This window comes from Podarcis bocagei, assembly GCF_964188305.1.
Source record: "Podarcis bocagei genome assembly, chromosome: 11".
NCBI classification, from domain to species: Eukaryota; Metazoa; Chordata; class Lepidosauria; order Squamata; family Lacertidae; genus Podarcis; species Podarcis bocagei.
Genome location: NC_138136.1, coordinates 13,488,098 through 13,510,665, shown reverse-complemented (window position 1 = coordinate 13,510,665; position 22,568 = coordinate 13,488,098). Strand labels below are relative to the sequence as shown.

The 22,568-nt window shown below is 43.1% G+C and overlaps 1 protein-coding gene across 1 annotated transcript in view; it reads left to right on the top strand.

The window, feature by feature from the left end:
• Window positions 1–22,568, top strand: part of SPTLC1 (serine palmitoyltransferase long chain base subunit 1) — a 39,238-nt gene that overhangs the window by 3,576 nt on the left and 13,094 nt on the right. The window contains exons 3-7 of the mRNA XM_081213766.1: window positions 4,443–4,537; window positions 8,290–8,383; window positions 10,627–10,699; window positions 17,420–17,552; window positions 21,873–22,002. Of these exons, the coding sequence (XP_081069892.1) occupies window positions 4,443–4,537; window positions 8,290–8,383; window positions 10,627–10,699; window positions 17,420–17,552; window positions 21,873–22,002 (525 nt within the window). The remainder of the gene's footprint in view (window positions 1–4,442; window positions 4,538–8,289; window positions 8,384–10,626; window positions 10,700–17,419; window positions 17,553–21,872; window positions 22,003–22,568) is intronic.

Sequence of the window (22,568 nt, the reverse complement as noted above, 5' to 3'; positions counted from 1 at the left end):
ACTAGTTTCTTCACAGCTGTCACTCATAATGAAGTGGAGATGTAACTTGCTTTTTATTTTAAAATACGCTTAGTTCACCTTTCCAAGGGTCAAGGCAGCTAGCAACACCAAAAAGTATCAGCCTTCCGAAGCAGATCATAGCCACTACAGAAAGCAATCGTTTCACTATATCCAGCTCCCTTCAGTGGATTATTAGTTGGTAAAGCAAATATATTTGGAGCAGAGCCTGACTTGTGGACAGGGTCTCATAGGGAATGAGGTGGTCTTGGAGGGCCAGTCTATGATGGCTTTTAAAGAGTGGCTAACCTCTCGATCGGGACACGGGTGGCGCTGTGGGTTAAACCACAGAGCCTAGGACTTGCCGATCAGAAGGTCAGCAGTTCAAATCCCCACAACGTTGCTCGGTCCCTGCTCCTGCCAACCTAGCAGTTCGAAAGCACGAAGTGCAAGTAGATAAATAGGTACCGCTCCAGCGGGAAGGTAAACAGTGTTTCCGTGCACTGCTCTGGTTCGCCAGAAGGGGCTTAGTCATGGGGGCCACATGACCCGGAAACTGTATGCCGGCTCCCTCGGCCAATAAAGCAAGATGAGCGCCGCAACCCCAGAGTTGGCCACGACTGGACCCTTTACCTTTAACCTCTAGATCAGGCACGTCCAACTCTAGAGACTGTGATCTACTCCCAGTAAAATAACACTGGGAGTGATCTACCCACTGTCATTTTTTTGAGCTTTTTTGGGGAAGGAGAGACTACCAGGGTTGTTGAGAATGTTTCAATTCAATATTACTTAAGTCTGCAGCAATAGCTACTTACAACACTCAGTCAATGCATTACATGATAGCTTTCGCAGCTGCAGCGGCAACTGGACACAGCACCAGGGGACTGCACATAGGACACGACAGAGGAATACAGCAAGGGGGGCAGGCAGGGGAATATTCCATTCCCCTTTGTTTCATATTTGGTGATCAAATATGATCCCGCAATTCACCACGATAGCCTGGAGATCTACTTGTTGTTTGCTGTCGCCCAGTTGTACATGTCTGCTCTAGATGTTTTTGCACTCCAACTCAAAACAGCCCCCTGTTAGCATGGCAAAGGATGATGGGAGTTGTAGTTCAGCAACATCTAGCGGGCCCCATCCCTCTAATAGTAGATGCTACTATGGTTGGGTCCATGCAGCTCTTTAGTAATATATAGTCTTCTTACACACATTGGGCTGTGATTTGGTTTTCGTTTGACGGGGAGATTTGCGAGGCAGTATGCTTTTTCTCTCCTTTAACTGCATAAAGATCCCTTGCCAAAGGTCCATCTAGTCTTTCATCTGCTTCCAACAGTAGTCAGCCAGATATCTCTGGAAAGCTCACAAGCATGATACAAAGTTGACTTCAGTACAGAATGTTCAGGGGTAGCCTGCTTCTAATGTTAAGCATCCATTATGAAATAATTGTTCACGATGCAGGTTTTTTAAAAAACCATCTAATTTAGTGGTTATTACAATTTGTGGTATTAAATAGGTAGGGCATTTATGACTGCTTTGTGGTTAGTGAGATCTAGGGTAAATGCTATATTTATCTATCTTACTCATTTGAAAGCAGGAGTTAGCATTGAAATGGAAGGAACTAAAAGTACCTCAGAGATCTAATGATGTTTCTTAGCCCCTGGGAAGCTTCCATCTCTGCTTTTCCTTTAGTATAATGAATAGTAATGACTACTTGCTCACAAGTGAGATGGGGCATTCTAAGCACAACTTGTGTTCACGTTATAGCAACAACAAAATGAATCATTTCTGCTTTCATAACTAGTTGCGTTTATTAAATCACATCCTGAGCTTCTACCAAACCCTGGTTGTGTGCTCTTCTTTAATTAAGCTGTTTGTGCAATATATATCCAAATAGATCTGGAACAGCTTATGTTTGACAACCAAGGTTTGACAGTATTGCTTGGTTATAAGAAAACTTTGAAGCGGTTTGCAAAAATGTAAACTAAAACATTGCAATTCTCAATAAACAGTTTAAAATAGGTATTTAAAAACATTCAAAAGGTTATTAAAATCAGCAGTAGATAAAAATACAAAACACACGTAAGTTCTACATGCCAGGAGAGGCTTGCCTAAACAAAAATGTTTTCAGCGGGTGTTGGAAAAAGTATAACAAAGACACCCCCACTAAAATACAGATTTCTTACAAGTGTGGAGCAAATATTAAGTGGCCCACAGCCCAAACCAGTCAATTGGAAATATATGGAGTAAAGTGGTCCTGTAAGTAAACTGATTCCAAGCTGTTAAGGGCTTAATATACTAACACTTTGAACTTGGCTCGGTAGTGTATGGGCTACCAGTACAGAAATCTGAGTGGGCAAGATCTCTCTCCTGTCAGGGATGCGGGTGGTGCTGTGGTCTAAACCAATGTTTCACAACCTTGGGTCTCCAGCTATTTTTGGACTACAACTCCCAACATCCCTAGCTAGCAAGACCAGTGGTCAGGGACGATGGGATTGTAGTCTGAAAACAGATGGAGACCAAAGGTTGGGAAACACTGATCTAAACCACTGGGTCTCTTGGGCTTGCCGATCATAAGGCTGGCTGTTTGAATCTGTGTGACGAGGTGAGCTTCTGTTGCTCTGTCCCAGCTCCTGCCAACCTAGCAGTTCAAAAACAGTGTGGGTGAGGAACCTGTGGCCAAATGTTGATGGTGGCGCAGTGGTCTAAACCACTTGGGCTTGCTGATCGGAAGGTCAGCGGTTTGAATCCACGACGGGGTGAGCTCCCATTGCTCTGTCCCTGCTCCTGCCAACTTAGCAGTTCGAAAGCACTCCAGTGCAAGTAGATCAATAGATACTGCTGCGGCAGGAAGGTGAGCGCAGTTTCTGTGCACTCTGGCCTTCGTCATGGTGTCCTGTTGTGCCAGAAGCGGTTTAGTCATGCTGGCCACATTACCTGGAAAGCTGACTGTGGACAAGCGCCGGCTCCCTCGGCCTGAAAAGCAAGATGAGCGCTGTGCCCCGTAGTCCAGGCGTGTCTAAAGTCCGTTTCGGGGGCCTAATCCGGCCCACCGATTGATTTAATCTGGCCCCCGTAGCATTATATGTCCTGGGATAAACTCCTAAAAAAAGCTCAGCAACTTCAATCCTAAAAAGCTCAACTACTTTGGTGTAAGATTGTAAAAAAAGCTCAACAGCTTTGGTCGGCCCTCACGCACATTCACTTCATCAAATCTGGCCTTCTTTGAAAAAAGTTTGGGCACCCCTGCCAAAGTCGATTTCGACTGGACTTGACCATCCAGGGGTCCTTTTTTACCTGTCAGCAACCATGCCGCAGTATTCTGCCCCACCTGCATTTTCCTGCTGCAAAGGAAGCCTTGCATAGAGTGCATTGCAGTGATCCAGTCTTGATATCACCAAAGCCTGAAGTGAAGCTGTCCCAGTTCAGGCATGATTTTAGCTGTCACACAGCTGATAAAAGGAATTCTAGCCACTGAAACATCTTGGGCCGTCTGTGTCAGAGTTGGGTCAGGAGCACCCCTAAACAGCCTGCCTGCTCCTTTAGGGGGAGTACAGACCCACCCAGGCCAGCCACTTGACCAGTTTCTCAGACACAAGAACCACTCACCCACAGTGTGTTGCCAAGATTCAAGTTCTGCTTACTTTCCCTCATCCATCCCACCACTGTATCCAGGCAGTACGTTGCCCTGAGGCCTTTTTGGCATAATAATAATAGTAATAAATTTATTTATACCCCGCCCATCTGTCTGGGTTTCCCCAGCCACTCTGGGCAGCTTCCAACAGAATATTAAAATACAATAGTATATTAAACATTAAAAGCTTCCCTGAACAGGGCTGCCTTCAGATGTCTTATAAAAGTCTGGTAGTCGTTTTTCTCTTTCACATCTGGTGGGAGGGTGTTCCACAGGGCGGGTGCCACTACCGAGAAGACCCTCTGCCTGGTTCCCTGTAACTTGGCTTCTCGCAGCAAGTGAACTGCCAGAAGGCCCTCGGCACTGGACCTCAGTGTCCGGGCAGAACGATGGGGGTGGAGACGCTCCTTCAGGTATACTGGACAATGAATAAATAAAAATGATAATAAAACCAGTATTCAGGTGGGTGGGCTTGCTTGGTGCATCTGTACAGAGACGTCTATTAATTTCATAATGATCCTTTTAATGTCTATATTGCTCTTGGAAAAACATGTTGTCAGCATAATCAAATGTTTTCCCAGCACAAACAAATATGTGGCAATAGTTACAGCACCAACTGGCATGCATAGAACATGAAATAAATATGTGGATTAGAAAATGGGAAGCATATTAATATGAATGAATTACATTTTTGTATCCATTTAACTTACCAGATATGCGTGTAAAATCCATCTCCTTAAATCAACAATCTCTTTCTGATTTTCTCAATAAAATTATTAACAACCAATATTTTGGCTTCTTTCTGTTTTAGGAAAAGGAAGAATTGATTGAAGAATGGCAGCCAGAACCACTTGTTCCTCCTGTATCCAAAGACCATCCAGCTCTCAACTACAATGTTGTTTCAGGGTAATCCTAGAATAAATCAATTACATGTTTGACTAAACAGCCCAATCCCTTGCATGCTTGCTTGAAAGTCAGTCCTCCTGACTTCAAAGGTGCTTGCTTCATAGTTAGTATGCTTAATATTGCAGCTTTGATTACTTTCAGGGGAAATCGTGATTTGTTCTCTTGCAGATTTTGATAACCAGGTTACAGAATGGATTGAACTTTTAGCTCACAACAAAATTTTGTAAAAAAACAAACACAAAACCTCATGAGGATGCTTGGTATCTGGTTCACTTAGTTAGCATTCAGCTGCTTGACTCACACCTGCGGGAAACCTATCCAACGAGGTCCCAATAAATAGAGGTGTGCGCCAAGGCTGCATTTTGGCCCCACTCCTCTTCAACCTGTTTATTAGCGATATGAAGCTCTTTCTGAATGAGTCTCAAGCCAACATTCACGCCCCCCGCCTAGCCGATTTTCGCTGCCCTTTGCTCCTATACGCCGATGATGCAGCGATCCTTTCCTACTCTAGAGTCGGTTTATGCAGAGCTCTAAAGATTTTTGCGGCTTATTGCAAACTCAACCATCTGACAATTAATCATGGGAAATCTAAAGTCCTGGTCTTTACCAGGTCTCGGAAAACTCACAGCTGGAAGTTAGATGGAGTCCAATTAGAACAGGTTTTCAAATTTAAATACCTGGGAGTCTTTTTTCACTACAACCTAAGCTGGAAGCCACAGATACAGTATTTACTAAACAAAGGGAAAACAATACTTTATGCTCTACTCCAATTTTTTGCGGCTGACGGAGCCTCCCACATCCCCTCTGCATTGAAGGTATACCACGCAAAAGTGGTTTCCACCCTCTGCTATGCTGCCCCGCTCTGGGCCCCTGGGTCCAATTTAACATCGCTGGAGACATTGCAGAATCAGTTTCTCCGTCGCCTCCTGAAACTCCCCATGTGTGTGAGCAACGCAGCCATACGTCTGGAGTTAAGGATTGCAACATTGGAGACTGTCATCTGGAAGCGAGTCTTTGGCTATTGGCTGTCCAGCTGGCATAGGCTTCCCGACCATTACCTTTTTCAGTGCCTCTGGCGGGACGAATTTGTTAATCCGTGGGTAGGAAAAATCCATGCCAAACTTCTGAGCATCGGAATTTCCCCAGCGGACTCCCTAAAGATGAACTTACGCTCAGCTAAAAGCCTCATTGAGCAAAGATTAGCAGACATTGAAAATCAACACAACCTTGCCAGAGGTGGGGGTGTCTGCTCCCCCAGGTATCACGGAATAACCCCACCACTTGACCTTCCATCATACATGTCATCTCTTTCATCAGTACCACACCGACTTGCATTTATTCGTGCAAGGTTCAATGTCCTTCCATCGAACCTGCTGAGCCACAGATTTTCCAAGGGTTTGGTGTCTCCGCTATGCGTGTGTGATGGGAAAACTGTTGAATCTCTTCCACATATAATGTTCAACTGTCCCCTACATAGCATAGCCAGGACTAAATTCCTGGGCCCTGCTTTACTGCGCTTGGTTAGCAGGCCTGTTGAGTCACACGCCGCACTGCTTTTGCAGGATACAGATCCTTCTGTTACTCTGCAGGTGGCGAGATTCCTGAACGCGGTTATCTCACATGCAAAAACCACCAAAAAACAACAACAACATCAAAATCTAATCGGACAGTTATGATGAGAGTGCATGTCGGATCTCGTCTTCAGTTTTCCTTTTTCTGTGAACCGTCCCTTGGAGCTCTCCGGGCCACATCCTGGTATTTGGCTTTGCCCAATGACCCACCCTTGCATCGCAGTGTTCACCTTCTGTTGTCAGATATTTCGGTTTTTAAGCCTTTGTGCTTTTTTATGTTTGTACATATTTTATGGGCTAATAGCCGTAAATAAATGAGTGAGTGTTCAGCTGCTTAATTGATATTAGAGACTTGCCCGTTGACTTTTCAGAAATTTTATTGTGAAAGCTTGTCATCAAATCTAAACTTTTGAAGCTGAGAAGATTTCAGTGGTTAAGAAATGGTTGCTGGCTTTTGTGCGCCTCTGAGAGTGAAAGCAAACCACAGTGTTAGCAATACCAAAGTGATCTCTCTGGGATGCAAGCCGGGGCAGTGTGTATGGGGGCCCTGGGCTGCCCAGACTACAAGACCCCACTCTCGGCCACACTGATGTGATCCAAAGGAAAGGAAAGCAATATGTTTGGTACCAGCTTGGCTGCAGGAGTTGCCAGAAGGAGGCGGACAAGGTGCCATCCAACAATCTTAGGGACTCTACTCTAGATTTGTGTCGGGTTTACTCCTTCGCCTTTTCTTCTCCCAAAGTTATCTTGCAAGGCAGCAGAGGTTTAGGATCAGAGTTTTCCTTCCCAGGTTGATGAGCCCCATCTGCCCCTCAGTTCCCTCTACATACAGCACAAGCTCCTTCTTGACCATTGAACCCACTATTTATTGGCCTCATCCACTCAGTTTGCTGGAGCCTGTTTTCACATGCAGAGGAAGTCCCTAACTGACTAAGGGTCCCTAACTGACTAAGGACATTGGCTGCTCTCACCTGGTTTAGCCGGCCAGTCAAAGCCATTCCCAGGGTGTTGCTGCTGCCACATTCTGACAGCTCCTAGGAGCCGCAGGTGAGAGCTGAGTGCAGGTTGGGCACCAAATGTGGACAGACTGCCCCAGAAGGAGCCTAACGTGTCTCTCACCGCCCCTCCCCATACACCCCGGTTAAGAAGCAAAGCCTATAATGTTCTGAATGCTAATGTTGACCCCAAAGTAGGTTATCCTAAAACTAGTAGTTAGGCATAAATATTTGTTTTCTATCTTGCATGTCCTGCAATAGTAGTTCAGTAATAAAATAAAAAAGTAAATAGCTAGTTGATCATTGAGGAAAGGTAAGAAACCTCGGTCCTGTATACCTGAAGGAACGTCTCCACTCCCATCGTTCAGCCCGGACACTGAGATCCAATGCCGAGGGCCTTCTGGCGGTTCCCTCATTGCGAGAAGGGAGGTTACAGGGAACCAGACAGAGTGGCGCCCGCCCTGTGGAACACCCTCCCTTCAGATGTGAAGGAAATAAGTAGCTATCTTATCTTTAAAAGACATCTGAAGGCAGCCCTGTTTAGGGAAGTTTTTAATATTTAATGCTGTATTGTTTTTAACACTTGATTGGAAGCCGCCCAGTGTGGCTGGGGAAACTCAGCCAGATGGGTGGGGTATAAATAATAAAGTATTATTATTATTATTATTATTATTATTATTATTATTATTATTAATTAATTTAGCTCTGTTGAAAGCAAAACGATCTTTAACTAGGGCAGTCTTAATTTCTGATTGTCATGAGGTAGCTCTATGTTTCCCAAGATCCCTCTTAAATTTTCCTCCCCACTGCATGTTCCAGAGTTTCAGATACGGGTTCTTGAAAGTAGTTAGAGTCTGAAAATGCCAAATTCTGTGCGAGATGAGTGCCACAACCCCATAGTCACCTTTGACTGGACTTAACCATCCAGGAGTCCTTTACCTTACCTTCAAAGGCATGGTTTCATCAACAGAAATGCAGCTATTTGAAACATGATATAAATACTAAAAAAGGAATCCCCACACCACAAAGACTGAACAGTTTCCACCATTGCAATATGTATTTTCAAATTAGTTGTGTTTACAGTGTTGTGCAGAATTTTTAAAAGCGCTGTTCTCTTACCATGTGCCTGAAACAAAGTTAGGATTATTAGTAAGCTAAGAAAAGTTTGGTTTTCTTTTCTTTTCAGGCCTCCAATTCATAACATTGTTGTGAATGGCAAGGAATGCATAAACTTTGCGTCATTTAATTTTCTTGGGCTTTTGGATAATGAAAGGGTCAAGGTAAGTGCCTGGACTGTTGCTCATCTGTAGGTATTGGGTCAGGTGTAACAATCCTGCCTTAATAATCTACGGTTTATTAAGCATCCTGTCGCTGTGATATACTTTGCATACCAGATTCAGTTAATGCTGTTTACTTTAAGCCATAGTTTAAAGTTGTCCAAAGGGGCAACTGCAGTTTAATCTTGAACTCAGTACCACAGTTTTATAATACTGCTGTTCATACTGTGCTTTAAAAGTCTACATGAGAATCCTAGGCAAAATCTCCCTTTTAGGTGCTGAACCCCTGGCAACAGACCTGCCTGGATTTAGAGATATAAATAAATATATTCCTTCCAGTAGTACCTTAGAGGCCAACTAAGTTTGTTATTGGTATGAGGTTTCGTGTGCATGCACACTTCTTCAGATACACGAAAGCTCATACCAGTAACAAACTTAGTTGGTCTCTAGGATGCTACTGGAAGGAATTTTTTTATTTTGTTTTGACTACGGCAGACCAACACAGCTACCTACCTGTAAATAAATACAATATGCTTTCAAACCCTTCTCTAGCATCTTGTTTGTAGGGCAACTGTGTTGCATTCATCTGTACTCGCTGGGACACGAAAGTGCCAATACTAATACTGTTGAATGTCCCAAGGAATAGCTATTGAATGTCCCAAGGGATAGCTCAGTAGCAGGGGTCGGCACCCTAAGGCCCATGGGCCAGAAGCGGTCCATGGAGGTCGTTTAACCAACCCATGGACCCCCGCCGCCTGCCCGGCTGGCTTCTGTGCACCTCGCTAAATAGGACACAGAGCAGAGCAGGGACTGCCTTCTGCGACTCTGGCCGGCTTCCCATTGGCTGCAGGAAGCTCCTGCAACCAATGGGAAGCTATGCACGCCTCCGCCGCGCCAGAAGGAGTGCCGGAAATAGCGTGTGCATGTGTGTACTCCAGTTCACACATAGCGTCTGCGGGACCGTGAACTGGCCCAGGCCACAAAAACTTTGCCGACCCCTGCTCAGTAACATGAGATTCTTAATCTCAGGGTCATAATTTGAGCCCCTTGTTGAGATTGCAGGGAGTTGGACTAGATGGTTCTCATCAGTGTTAGGATCTGGGATACGAAAGCTAGGAGCCACATTGCTCCTGGGGCTGGAATTGTACGTGCAAAAACAGAATGTCTAGATGCCACTTTTTTATCTATATAGGGATTTCTTTTTTAAAGATACTAAAAGTTTTCTGTTTTAAAAACCAGATTTTGGCACACGTTTCATCCAGGCAGGTTTAATAACATGAGAGAAATAATAGCTTAGGAGGGATTTTTTAAATGCAGCTATGTAAGTGTCATAGCTACCTGGCAAGAGCAACAGAGGGGAATCCCATAAGGAGGACACTGTCCTTTCCAATAATAAGCAGCCTACCCACCAATTTCTCTACAGGAATATTTGTGGAAGAGAACCTGCTAGGGGAGATGCAAGTGATTCCTTGGAAACAGCAAGGTGGGGGGAGATGATACAACAGGAAGCCCAAAAGCACTGATGCTTCCTGGTGCCTTTGTAGGCCCTCTTTGGAGGCAATCTGATATCCCTAGCCACATTATAAAGGGACATTATATTATCACACAAGCAGTGCTCTCTATGTTAAAGTGCCCAATACAGCAAGCAAAAGTATTTTGTAAGAAGTAGGTGCAGATAGAGCCTTTGAGAAAACATTTTGGGGAGGGGTTCAAGTCAGAAAGGTGGGTGTTTTAAACTTTTATCTTTTGATTTAAAATAAACAAAAATAATCCAGTAAAAACAAAAATGTAACCTGGCTGGGTTTTTTTAATCAAGTGTCCTGACTTAGCATTCTAAGATCATCAGTTAATAATTTTTTATACAAATTGGTATAAAACACCTGATTCTCCCAGCAGCATGGCAGGGGTGGGGGGTGGAGAGAGACAGTCTTTTGCTGCTGCTCTGCAGGGGCGAATCAGGCGTTTTGCGAGGTAGAGTGGTAGCAAAAGACATGTCTTTTCTGCTGCTGCACCCTGCAGACCAGCGGGCTGCAGCCAGGCCAGGGTGAAGATACCTTGACCGAATAGAGGCTCCCGGACATCTCCGTCCAGTCGCAAAAGGTGGGTTGCCAGTGGCAAAATGCGACTGGAACAATAGGCGTATCCAATGCCGGTCCTCGTCAATTTTGTGATTCTATGAATACTGTAGAAATCATTTCTTTTCTAACTGTACTTAACAACTCTTCTCTTGCTATGCTTATTCAAAGAATGCAGCCCAGAATTCTCTGACAAAATACGGTGTTGGCACCTGTGGCCCAAGGGGGTTTTATGGAACCTTTGGTATGTATAACCTGTGTTTTCCAGTAGAGCATTAAAGGTAGCTAATTGAATGTTGACGTCACGTAAAGGAATTGGGAGATGTCAACCAATGCTGACGTATTCCTCATTCAGATGAATTGGCATGTAAGCTTGTTTTTTTGCATAGTGTCATTAACATGCACCTAGTGTCATTAACATGCACCAGATCACCTTCAAAAAATAGAATCACATGCCCCTAAACTTAATCAGAAACCAGTTCCTCTCTTATTATACGCAGACGATACAGTCCTACTATCATTAACGAGCTTGGGTCTGAAACGTCTTATATCTTCTCTGATCCTTTACTGCGAATGTAATAAACTCTCTATAAATTATGAGAAGACAAAAATTCTGGTCTTCTCGAATGGTTGGAAATTAGAGAAATGGAAAATAAGAGGGCAAGAAATCCAACAAGTGAAAATCTATAGGTATCTGGGAATCTTATTCCAGAGCAATTTAGGGTGGGCAAATCATCGCACAAATGCCATAAAACAGGCAAAGTGCACCTCATCAGCAGTTGCCCGTTTTTATTTTCAGAAAGGTAATCAATTTATTCCTGCGGCCAATCAGATATTTCAAACAAAAGTGCAAGCCCAGATATTCTATGGAATCCCGCTATGGGTCCAAGCATATAACAGTGATCTAAAAAAGATTCACTCCAGCTTTCTGAGACGTATTCTTGGACTCCCAGCTGTGATCAAATATGAAACAATGTGTGCAGAAATAGGCATACACACAATGGAATACTGGGCCTGGTCCACCTCAATAAAGTACTGGTTACGCTGCCATTTTCGCTGCCCTCCATCAAGCCTGCTCGCTGATTTGCTCAAAGACTCCTACAAATCAAGATGGTATCAGTACCTCGAAAAAAAGATTGAATCTTTAGGCATCGAGCTGGAGCCCCTGTACAATTCTAATGAGCAATACATCTTCCATAATATCCTAACTAGACTAAAGGATGTCGAGAGGCAAAATATTATGGCAGCTGTAAACAAAATTTGCTCCCCCATATTCTATGATTTAAATATCTTAGATAGCAGAGCCAATTACGTCACTAAATTAATAATCCCAGCCCAACGTAGGGCTTTTATGCTGGCCCGGTTGAATGTTTTTCCCTCAGCATTTGTCTGGGGAAGATATCAAAACATCCCTAGAAACAAGAGATTCTGCAGATGCTCTATGAATGTCCCGGACACTGTAGAGCATATTCTCTTTCACTGCCCATTGTACAGCACGCTCCGTCAACGCAAGCTGTCCCCTCTTTTGGGCGGTCTGGAACCCCAGCAAGGTGAATGTGTGGGATTCTGCCTATCCGACGTCGACCAAAGGGTAACGGCGGGGGTAGCCGAGTTTTTGGTAGCAGTCCTCCAAGGAGCAGATTAACAAGGAAAACCACTGATTCTATATGTATATATATATATATGTATGTAGCCAACTGCTGCCTTTTTATATATATTCCAAGGCTTTTACATGTTATTTTCTCTCCTATGGTTTTATTTGCATAATGCCTAATAAAGGTTTGATTGATAACATGCACACACATGGAGTAATAGCAAGAGCACATGGTCCCTTTCCTGAGAAGCACACAATCTAGAGTTTGACATGGGGAGGCGGCAGAAAGAAAGCTGAAACTGAGCATAAACAGAAAAGGAGTTTCCATTCAGTTCAGTTGCACATACTACAACTCAATCCTCCTTCTTCTTTTCTTTGGTGAGTAAGATTGTCTTCCATGAACACAGTCTTAACAGTGAGTCCGTAAGTGACTGTGCAGGCCAATTCTGGATCCACACATCCTTCCACAGTGGGGACATAGGTTTCCGGGCCGGAGTTGATCACAGTGGGGGTTTGCCATGCGTGCCTTCCTCTTAGCATGTTTCTCCCTTTTGTACTGAGTCCAAGCGTCTTCAAAGCCTATGACACCTTTGGTCAAGGCTGTTCTCCAGTTGTAGCGCTCGCAGGCCAGTGTTTCCCAGTTGCCAGTGCTTATACTACATTTTTTAAAGATTTGCCCTGAGTCAGTCTTTAAATCTCTTTTGTTGACCACCAGCATTACACTTTCCATTTGTAAGTCCGGAATAGAGTAGTTGCTTTGGAAGACGAGATATATAGATACTTATACACACGCACACACACACACACACACACACACACACACACACACACACAAAATACACATGTCTGCTCACAGAGTTTGAGGGGCTTTACACTTGGGAAACTAGGCACAGAATTGCATCAGTAGCAAATGAGAGCTAAGAGGTTTTGCCAAAGACATCAGAGAAAAAGTGAATTCACAGGAGGGATTTGAAGGGAAAGAGTAACTGCTGGAAAGTCCACATTTCTGTCTACTTTTTTTTTTTTGGCTGCTGCTGCTTAGAAGATATTTCCAAGACTGGAATTATCCACATGAGTTTGAGCAGGACCCGCTAAAAAATCAGAAGCAGCTCTTAGTCTGCATCCAGAAGTACATCCACGGTTGCATACTCAGTCTTTTCAGGGAGAGTACTTTGCTGGGCAGTTTTGTACTTTTTGAGTGAAAAGAGATCATTTTTGCATCTTGTGAAAGTGAAGCTACAATATGTAACAAAGTATTATAATTAGGATAAACCAGAGCCCAGTTGGATTGTAATGCCTAAAAGAAGCGAGAGGAATTCTCACTCATACTTAAATGCTTCTTCATTCTCTAGAGCCATTCGTTGGCCTACAGATACAGAAACACAACTTTTTAACCATGCCAATACAACATGATCCAGACAAAAGCAAGTGAGTTAGTTGGGCATAAATGTACTTATAATGGATGAGACGCATGTTCTCCCCGAAAGATTGACACCCAGGACCCTAGAGCTACTTCCGCATTGGTCTGAGGGGCTGCTCAGATTTCCACTGGCAATCCTAGTCTTTGAATATTCTGTAATGCCAGTAGCAAGAAACAGGAACTTGTGAAGCTTTTCGTTAAAGAATTCAGCTATTGCCTTGACATAATTTTAAAAAAGAATTCCTATGACTTGCCTCTGGCCAGTCTCAGACTGCCTCTGGCCACATCAACTGGACCTGAAAGCAGATCCATCTGGGCAGGACAGTTGCAACAGCATCCTAACTTCCATCTTTTCCCTGTGCTTCCCTTAAACTTTCCAGATCAGTTCCTGATTTTTTTTCCACAGCAGCAGCCTTCACCCAATCTCTGCTTGCAATAGAAGTTGCAGCTTTTTCCAGGGTCATGAAACCGTTACAGCCGATTATTTACAGAAGCTTCGTTAGATTCTCCAGTGTGTATCGGTTACAGAATCTATCTTGTTTGAGCAGAATACATTGCTGGATGATGCCTTCAGCTTCTTTCAAGAATGCTTCTTGGGATACACCCGCATACATTCACAGCTTCTTTTCGCTGTTATTCAAATGTCATACAGGGATAATTGGCAGAGCTGAAGCAAAGACTAAATACTGAGCTTTCCAAAGAGGCCACGAGGGGGCAGTCTGATTTCTGGCCGAAACATCTTGAGCGCTTGTGAACACAGTAATGTAGATATTGCCAACATACTATATCTGTGTGGTAATCAAGAGGTTTGGATTCAAACCTCAAGCGGAGGGTTTTTGTAATACAAATCCTGCTGTGAAGCTCCTAGTCTGCATTTAATCACAGTGTGAGGGTGTTTCACATTCCTCTCCTGTCTCTGCAGAGCGCTATAGAGACAGCAATGCAGTGAGCCTAAACGTTTTCCTTTATCTCCCGTATAGTCTAACTTTCTGGTGGGAGTTGCTTAACTTGCTGGTGTTTTTACCTAGAGGATTGGGAATGGCTTCCAGGAAGTCACTTGGGACTGTTCAGGTTTCACAAGGCAAAATGTTCATCTTATCGTCGGCATTTTGGGCACTGTGATTTGATAGTTTACCATATGAGAACAACGTCTTCCATGCTCCTCCTTTTAATCATTTCAGTGGTGGTGCTAGAATTCTCCTACCTTCCTTGTTAGTGGAAGATTGTGGCGAAACACTATCCATGACCATAATTGATGATGTTTTGACTAGATTCCCATCTAGATATCCTGACTTCTTAATTTTAAAGCCATGTGGTTTTCAGTATGGTGAAAGACTTCTTACTCTGAAGGTTTGGCTGTTCTTTCCAGTGTATGTGTCATCTTCTCATGCTCCTGCTTAATACCAAGGGTGCATAGGAATATGAGAAGAGAAAGGTTTACGCCCTGCCCCTTTTCCTTGGATTTTAACAGCAGATTCTCTTAGGAATGTTGGTCACTAAATTGGGTCCAAACTGCCCCCCTCCCGATGTGATAATGAGAGATTTTGAGCTGGAAAAATTGGGAGATGAGGTTCCTTAATTTGGCCTGTTACCAGTTCCCCAGTATCTCTGATCTTGGCAACTTTCTTTATATTGAAAGGAGATGGTCTGAACTAATAGGTTTCATCCTATCAGTCTCTCAGGATGCTGGCACCAGCTCCCGGCTGGTTGCCCAGGAAAGTATAACGACAAGGAAAAGTTTCTTGCTTTCCTTTTTTATTTCAATCTTTACAGAGAGAGGCTATAGACCCCAGCCTCTTGGATAATGGTGTTGTCCTGAGTGAATCTTCACCCCCCCCCAAATCTCTCCCACTTCCTCATTCGTTGTTCTCATCATCTCTGCGAGTGCTGCTACATGCCCTCTGTCTTTGAGCTCTTTGCTCTCCCACTTTTAAGGCTCGCCGGGTTCTGGGAGATGGAGGGTCTGGAATGCTTTCTAATGACAACGTGTTTGCCGGGTGTTGTTCTGGCTCTCCCATGATTTCCCAACTTTTCCCCTCATCTGCCTCTGAGCTGTGACCTTCCTCAAACCCCTGTTGTAAATCTATACTGTCTTCTTCCTCCTCCTCCCTGGAAGGGGCAGGATGGGCAGGCGGTCTCCACCATTTCTCCTCTGCCCTGACACAGACACAGTGGCCACTCCTGGAGGGCTCTCATGATGCTCAGTAAAACTTTCTTCCCCACCACTTGTCCTTGGAGAAATAGATACCCTATTCCTTGCAGTGCCTGCTTGTGCTGCCTTAAACCACTTAGAAGCCATTTTACCATGTAAGCGGTATAAAGGTAAATGAACCCCTGACCATTAGGTCCAGTCGCGGACGACTCTGGGGTTGCGGCACTCATCTCGCTTTATTGGCTGAGGGTACAGCTTCCAAGTCATGTGGCCAGCATGACTTAAGCCACTTCTGGCGAACCAGAGCAGCACATAGAAATGCCATTTACCTTACCTATTTATCTACTTGCACTGCATGCTTTTGAACTGCTAGGTTGGCAGGAGCAGGGACCGAGCAACGGGAGCTCACCCCGTCACGGGGATTCGAACTGCCGACCTTCTGATCAGCAAGCCCTAGGCTCTGTGGTTTAACCCACAGCGCCACCCATGTCCCTATGTAAGTGGTGTATATGTAAACAAAACAATGAGCTTGCTATCCTTTTTCATATTTCATGGAAGATGGGTGAAAGCAGAAATATTGGGCTCTGTGGCACTCATTTATGCACACTATAGTCACTCCTGCTACGCTGGATTGAGCCCCTCTAGCAACCACCCCCAAAATGAGATGGATCTTAATTCACGTTTTTCACCATGGTTGAAATTATATTTGGGGACAACGGTTAATTCTTCTTAAATGGATGGATCTTGCTGGGTTGTGTGTGTAATAAAGGTGAGCCCACTGGCAGCATATGAATCGATGGTTAACTTGACCCAACAACACCACACACATGGGGCAAACAAAACTCACTGCAGTCGACTGTAGGTGACCATCCATGCCTTGGGCCCCCAACCGCTCTCAATGCCAACAAAAACTGATAAAGGAATAGAAAGAGAACCTACCCACGTGACACTGACACAAAAACCTTGCACATATACCATGTAAAACAATGAAAGTTTACTACCTCCCTTCTCCCCCCCCAACTCTCTTCTCCCCCACCCTTGTATGCAATATGCAATATTAAAGTCTCACTGATCTGCAGAAAGAACTTTAGAATCTGAAAATAGAGGTGATGTATGTACTTTGGTAACCCCAGGAAATATTCAATAAAAACATTTTAAAAATAATAATGGATGAATCTGTAAAATAGGGCTCAGTAAGTGATAGATGTGAATGTTTCATTCGAAATGAGGGATGTTCAGAAAAGGAGGAGTTGGGGAGGAGTAGGAAGGTAGGGGATGAGAGAAGGCAAAACAAAATGTGGAAAAATGCAAGATAGAAATAAGTGTCAGGAGAAGAGATTTAACTCTACTGATTGCTTTGTTGGTTTATCAAGCCTGAAAACTGCTTGGGGAATTCCACTTGGAATGCACTATGTTAATATAGAGCTAAGATAATTACCCCTTAGCTTTCTAAACAAGCCTCTGAAACTTGGCAATGTTGATTCCCTCTGTTTATAGTTTCCCAACAACAGACACGTTTTGGTATTCGTTTCTGGAATATTTCTGACAGGTATCTGAGTGTGGCTTGCTTACTTTTACTCACAAAACATAAGTGCCCTTTTAAGGTAATGCAGTCAAACACTCAGATGAGTTACTTTGCACCTGGTTAGAATGACAGGATTGTCAGCCTGTACTTGTTCCCTTTGTGTGTGTGTGAAGGAGAAAATAACCTGGGCAAAGTTGAATAGATTTTCATGCTGTTAATGACTTTGCATCTTTGTGTGACTTTTCTAAAACATAAACTACCCTTCTCAAACAGATGTACATCTGGAACTGGAGGAACGACTTGCCAAATTTATGAGGACCGAGGAAGCAATAATATATTCCTATGGATTTGCTACAATTGCCAGTGCTATTCCTGCCTATTCAAAACGAGGAGACATCGTTTTTGTGTACGTAATGTTCACTTTTTCTATATTACAGTGGACCCTCTGGATACAAACTTATTTGTTCCGGGGGTCTGTTTGCACCCCAAAAATTATGTAAATAGAGACACGCTTCTGTGCATGCACAAGGCATGCAGAGCGTTTGTGCGCATGCATGCGGGGCGAAACCCAGAAGTATACACTTCTGGGTTTGCCGTGGCCAGATTCTGTATCCAGAGGGATACGTAAGTAGAGGTACATGGGACTTTCTGAAGAGGCTCCTTCAGAACCTCGGTAGTTTTTCTTGTCCTCTCTGTAAGATTGAGGTTCTTCATAGCAAAATCCACTTGTTTCTAGGTACCATGTTCCACAAAAGGTAATAATCTTAGAGCCAGTTTACACTCTCTGTCAAAAGAGGAATCCCTACCATCCTGGACTGTGTGTTCATGAGTAAGGAACATTGCACTTGTTAGCAATTCCTGGAACTGCAGCACTTGGAGGTGGGGGGAGTGCCAATGCAGATGTGGTTATTTTTATCCTATGACTTGCCTTGTTCACCTAATTTTCTTCCTTCAAATCAAATCAGAATCCTTTGTGTGATAGTTAACCCCACTACTACTACTACTACTACTACATCTTCATCATAAAACAATAATTTTATTATTTATACCCGCCTATCTGGCTGGGTTCCCCCAGCTATTCTGGGTGGCCTACAGCACATTAAAAATGGTAAAACATTAGACATCAAAAATTTCCTGATACAGGCTTGCCTTCAGATGTCTTCTAAAAGTCAGATAGTTGTTTATTTCCTTGACATTTGACGGGAGGGCATTCCACAGGGCAGGTGGCACCACCGAGAAGGCCCTCTGCCTGCTCCCTGCAACCTCACTTGTCACAATGAGGGAACCACCAGAAGGCCCTCAAAGCTGGACCTCAGTGTCCAGGCTGAATGATGGGGGTGGAGATGCTCCTTCAGGTCTACTGGACTGAGGCCATTTAGGGCTTTAATGGTCAGTACCTTTGAATTGTGCTTGGAAATGTATTAGGAGCCAGTGAAGATGCTTTAGGACCTGTGTTATATGGTCTCGGCGGCCACTCCCAGTCACCAGTCTAGCTGCCTCATTCTGGATTAGTTGTAGTTTCCCAGTCACCTTCAAAGGTTAACCCCATGTAGAGCACATTGCAGTAGATAATGTAGCAGGAGATAACCAGATAGAATCAGTTTAAACTAAAACAGAACTTATTCTTCCTGCTTGAACCACTTCAACTCAAACCCTTTTCAAACAAATTTGTCTTGGCGCTCTTAGAACAGTTGTGCATGTTTGAGGTTTGGTTGAGCCTTTGGGGAAGAGATTTCCAAACTGGGCTAGAGTACAGTAAGGTGGCCAGTGAACATAAGCATTGTGTGCCTTCCTCGTACAGTCTCTACCAATGGCTTACAGATGCAAAACTGCTTGTAGAAAGAAGCCTATGAGCTGGGCTGTAGATGGGGGCATCTCATATACCTGATAGGGACAATCTCCCCTGTTGTAGTGACACTTTCCCCAGCTGTTGCAATCCACGAATAGTTGCCAGCCACTGCTGGCAACATCTGTGTACACCCAAGTTAACCATAGATATTTCTCTCAAAGGGACAACCTACAAGCTGTTGCTTCTGGTTACCAGCTCTTAGTGGGTTCTGTGGTCTGTTTTAGTGAACATGCATTATGAGCTATCAATCTCAATTGTTTAAAAATGAGATTAACTGGGACAGTTATAAAAGCACTTTAATAGGCCTTCTCCTTGAAGAAGGGCTGAACGTGATTGTTAGGAAAGTGGTTATGCACAATTTTTCAGCACCAGTGTAGGATCGCTTATATGATCTTGTCATTTTCAAAGCTGTATCTTGATACCATTTTAAATGCCTATTAAGGGGTAGTTTTAATCGCTTATGAAATGCTTTCAAAATGACTACTTGGGTTTAACGATCAATTGCTGCTTCAGAATAAACTCTTTAAAAATTGCTAGCAGCTGTTGAAACGTTTTGTCAGTATCCCCCATAGGTTACAGCCAAGCAAAGAAATGCACTTGATGAGTGGTTGGAATGAATTTACTTAATGTCAGACAAAAATCTCCTCTAGAGCACTCTTACTGAGCTTGTGCTTGTTATGTGTTAGTTGATACTAACTGAAATCGTGTGTGTGCGTGTGTAAATCTCATTGAACTCAATGAGACATTCCCAGATAAATGTGTCTGTAGCATACGTAGTCTGATTTTTCCCCCCCTTTCCATTCCCCCCCCCCCACGTAACCTATGAACTGAGTGAGTTCAATGGCTATGAATTACCTAGCCCTGGCAGTTTTCCCCTTATTAATATACTAGCTTCCTTTAAGAAAATTATTAAAGGTGTCAAGCAAACTTTTTAAAAAAATGTAAAACAATGAATAAAAGAACATTAAAATAGCCTTTATGTTTAAAATTACAATTAAGAGATTATGAGCAGTGTAGTCAAATAACTAATTAAAGGAGGAATGCCTAAAGATGTCTGTGGTCACCCAGCCCTAATGTCTTAGCTGCTCTTCAGAAGACAAGCTCAGTTTGAGCCTTTTGGAAGGATGTGGTTATCTTGCCATCAGCTCAGAAAATTTTCTGTCCACATTTCAAACCCCATGGAGCTAATCTCTGGGGTTAGGCAGATTCATATGGGTGGAGATAGTTGGTGCTCTGTTCCCAGGCCATATAGGGCTCTAAAGTTCAAAACCACGGAATCCTATCCAAAACTAATAAAAATGACAGAAAAAACAAACCGTAAAACCCTGATACTGTTCCATCTTCACCAGGTACCAGTTTGTTGCTGGGCTCAATTTGAGGTGGTGACTATAGACTTACAGACTCTATCAACTGGAGTTTGAATTGAGTATAGAAACAAATAGGTAGACAGTTCAGATGATGCAGTATTGCAGTTTTATGCTGCAAACTGCTATCTCCTGTCAGCGCTGGGCCAGAGGGATTGTGGTCTATTTGAAGTTTTTGCTCTGCCATCAAAGGCAGTCCTAACATAGTGTTACAATGATCGGCTAGAAGTGACTAGGATATGTCTGAGTCTGGTTTCCGAGATAAGGGCACAGCAGCTCCACTAGCCAGATCTGGCAAAAGGCAGCCGTAACCACTTCTGCTATCTGAACATCCTTAAGCAAGGCTTTACCTAAGAGCACTGCCAAGCTGCAAACCAGATTTCTTTTTTTAAGAGGGATGCCTCTCCCAAACCTCTTCCAGGCTGCCAGAACGTCCAGCTAGCAGCACCTCTGCCTTGTCTGGATTAAGCTTCGGTTTGTTCACCTTAATCTACTGCAGAACTCACCAGTTTAGGAACTTCCATTGCATCAAAAGATGGAAATGAAAGCTAGTTTTGATCTGCATATAGATGATCTCTAGCTCAAATACCGGGATGATCTAGCTGTTTCATGTTCATGTTGAGAGACAAGATGAATCAGTGTGACACCCTGTATGCCAAAGGTGATGGGTTGGAGGAGTGATGCCACCTTCTGAAACTATCCTTTAAAGGATTTCTATATACTCTCATTTTAACTCAAGAAAATCACCATTTTAAAGTTCAAATCGGGGGAAATAAATACAGTAAATGGACAAAAGTACAAAGATTCACAAAATGTTTAGGAGTATTCGTCCCCCCAGAAAAAAGTACTGTGTGTGTGTGTGTGTATTTTTACACCTTAGGGATCTTTTTGATTCATACAGAGGGATAGAAACATTTTAATAAACAAAATGATGTTAGTAACAGTTCCTTGTGAACACAGGAAAAACAAAATTGTTGGCTATTGATTGGGCAGCTCTCATACACTGGCTGCATTCAAACATAACAAATTATGGTTTTATCATTATGTGAATGAGCCTCAGGCACATTCATTTTCCTTTCTTTCACCAGCGAAGAAGATTGGAAGCTTCACATTTTACTGTTGTAGCGAAACCTAGGGAAGCTGTCATGAATGTTAACTATGGTTTGCTAAAACAGGCAAACCGGGAAGCATTGTTCATGCAGCTGTCTTGTTTCAATAAACCATAGATAAAAATAACACAGTTAAACTGCAATTGGAAATAGAAGCAAAAGCATGTCATCTCCTTGTGGCCATTTCAGAGAGAGAAGAATACAAGAGCCCGTCATGTGACAATATTGCTAATCGAATGCAGTCTTGCTGTACACTTCTGTAGCTGGAGGTGGTTGAGGCTGCTCATATGGTCAAAAAAGCACATTGTGTAGCAGTTCGTGAAAAGTACATTATGGAGAGAAATCAGATTTCAAAAAGGCAGCTCATGCTAAGAGTGAACTGACACAATTCTGTGTATTTACAGTGATGAAGCAGCGTGCTTTGCTATCCAGAAAGGCTTACAGGCATCCAGAAGCAACATTAAGTTTTTTAAACATAATGATATGGCTGACCTTGAGCATCTACTCAAAGAGCAGGAGATTGAAGATCAGAAGGTACGGTATTTTTGAAGTCATTGATGTGTTGTAGGGTGTATTCTTAAGCTAACATATTTTGATGCCTTCATTGCTCATTATTTATCTTCTAGACCATTCTGAAAATGAAGTGTTGTGTATCTTTTGAAGTAGGTTTGGCAGCTGTGTTTCATTTATTCAGATAGCCGTGCTTGGTGTCTGCAACTTTCACTTAACTTTTGAAAAATCTACAGATGGAACTGTAAGATATGCAGTTCACCCACTTTTTATTTTTTTAAAAAATAACTCAAAATAACCAGAACGCACACCACCGCAATATCAGTGCAGTGTAAAAAATACTTCCATTTTGTTTCACAACCACACTGTAAGCACCATTTTTGCATTAAAGTAGTATCAAAACAGAGCCATGCACATTTCTTTATACATCAACATTTGTGTTAAAGGCTCGGAGTTAATAGCATTAAGCCTTTATCCTGGCTGCAGAGCTTACTGGCTATAAAGAATGCTTAACCACAAAGTATCATATTGTTAAAAATGTGTTTAAGGCCATTGATTTCTGCTGGCATAAGCTCAAGCTTTTCTTCTAT